Source organism: Myotis davidii, unplaced genomic scaffold (genome assembly GCF_000327345.1).
Source record: "Myotis davidii unplaced genomic scaffold, ASM32734v1 scaffold701, whole genome shotgun sequence".
In the NCBI taxonomy this organism is placed as follows: Eukaryota; Metazoa; Chordata; class Mammalia; order Chiroptera; family Vespertilionidae; genus Myotis; species Myotis davidii.
In genome coordinates, this window is record NW_006291552.1 from 601,381 (window position 1) to 602,262 (window position 882).

Genomic DNA, 882 nt, shown 5'->3' on the forward strand with positions numbered 1-882 from the left:
TGATGACCCGTTAGACAGACGCATCAAGAAACAAAGAGGCCCCAAATAAATAAAATCAGAAACAAAACCGTTAAGTAACAACTGACAACCCAGAAGTACAAAGAGTTGTAAGAAAATACTATGAACAACTATATGACAACAAGCTGGACAATGTGGATGAAATGGAAAAATTCCTAGAAAAATACAATCTCCTAAAATCAGGAAGAATCAGAAAACCAGAATAGGTCAGTAACAGCTGATGAAATAGAAGTAGTAATTAAAAAAAAAAACCTCCAGGTCTCGCGGAGTTCTGCCATGGCCTCCAAGACAGCGAATCGTTCCCCTCTGAGGTCTCGTCAGGAGCCGGTGGGGCGCCCCCGGGACGGGACAAGTACTCGGTGCGGTTGCCCACCTACAATGAGCGCGAGAACCTGCCGCTCATCGTGTGGCTGCTGGTGAAAAGCTTCTCTGAGAGTGGAATCGACTATGAAATTATAATCATAGATGGGAGCCCAGATGGAACAAGGGAGGTTGCTGAACAGTTGGAGAAGATCTATGGATCAGACAAAATTCTTCTAAGACCACGGGAGAAAAAGTTGGGACTAGGAACTGAATATATACATGGAATGAAACATGCCACAGGAAACTATATAATTATTATGGATGCTGATCTCTCACACCATCCAAAATTTATTCCTGAATTCATTAGGAAGCAAAAGGAGGGTAATTTTGACATTGTCTCTGGAACTCGCTACAAAGGAAATGGAGGTGTTTATGGTGTGGACGAAAGGGGCCACACGCTGACCTGACAAGCTCAGGGAAGGCCTGTGTGGCAGCCTAGCAGACTCAGAGACCTAAAATAACCACAAAGGATGGTCTGAAATTAAACTTTAACTAAAAGCA

At 43.4% G+C, this 882-nt stretch overlaps 2 protein-coding genes across 5 annotated transcripts in view; one reads left to right on the top strand and one right to left on the bottom strand.

Annotated features, from left to right (window-relative positions):
* N4BP2L2 (NEDD4 binding protein 2-like 2) overlaps nt 1-882 on the bottom strand; it is a 34,294-nt gene that overhangs the window by 16,830 nt on the left and 16,582 nt on the right. The window lies entirely within an intron of this gene.
* The window catches only part of LOC102774108 (dolichol-phosphate mannosyltransferase subunit 1-like), a 1,335-nt gene continuing 747 nt past the window's right edge, over nt 295-882 (top strand). Inside the window, 2 exon segments of the mRNA XM_015564839.1 lie at nt 295-352; nt 355-756. Of these exon segments, the coding sequence (XP_015420325.1) occupies nt 295-352; nt 355-756 (460 nt within the window).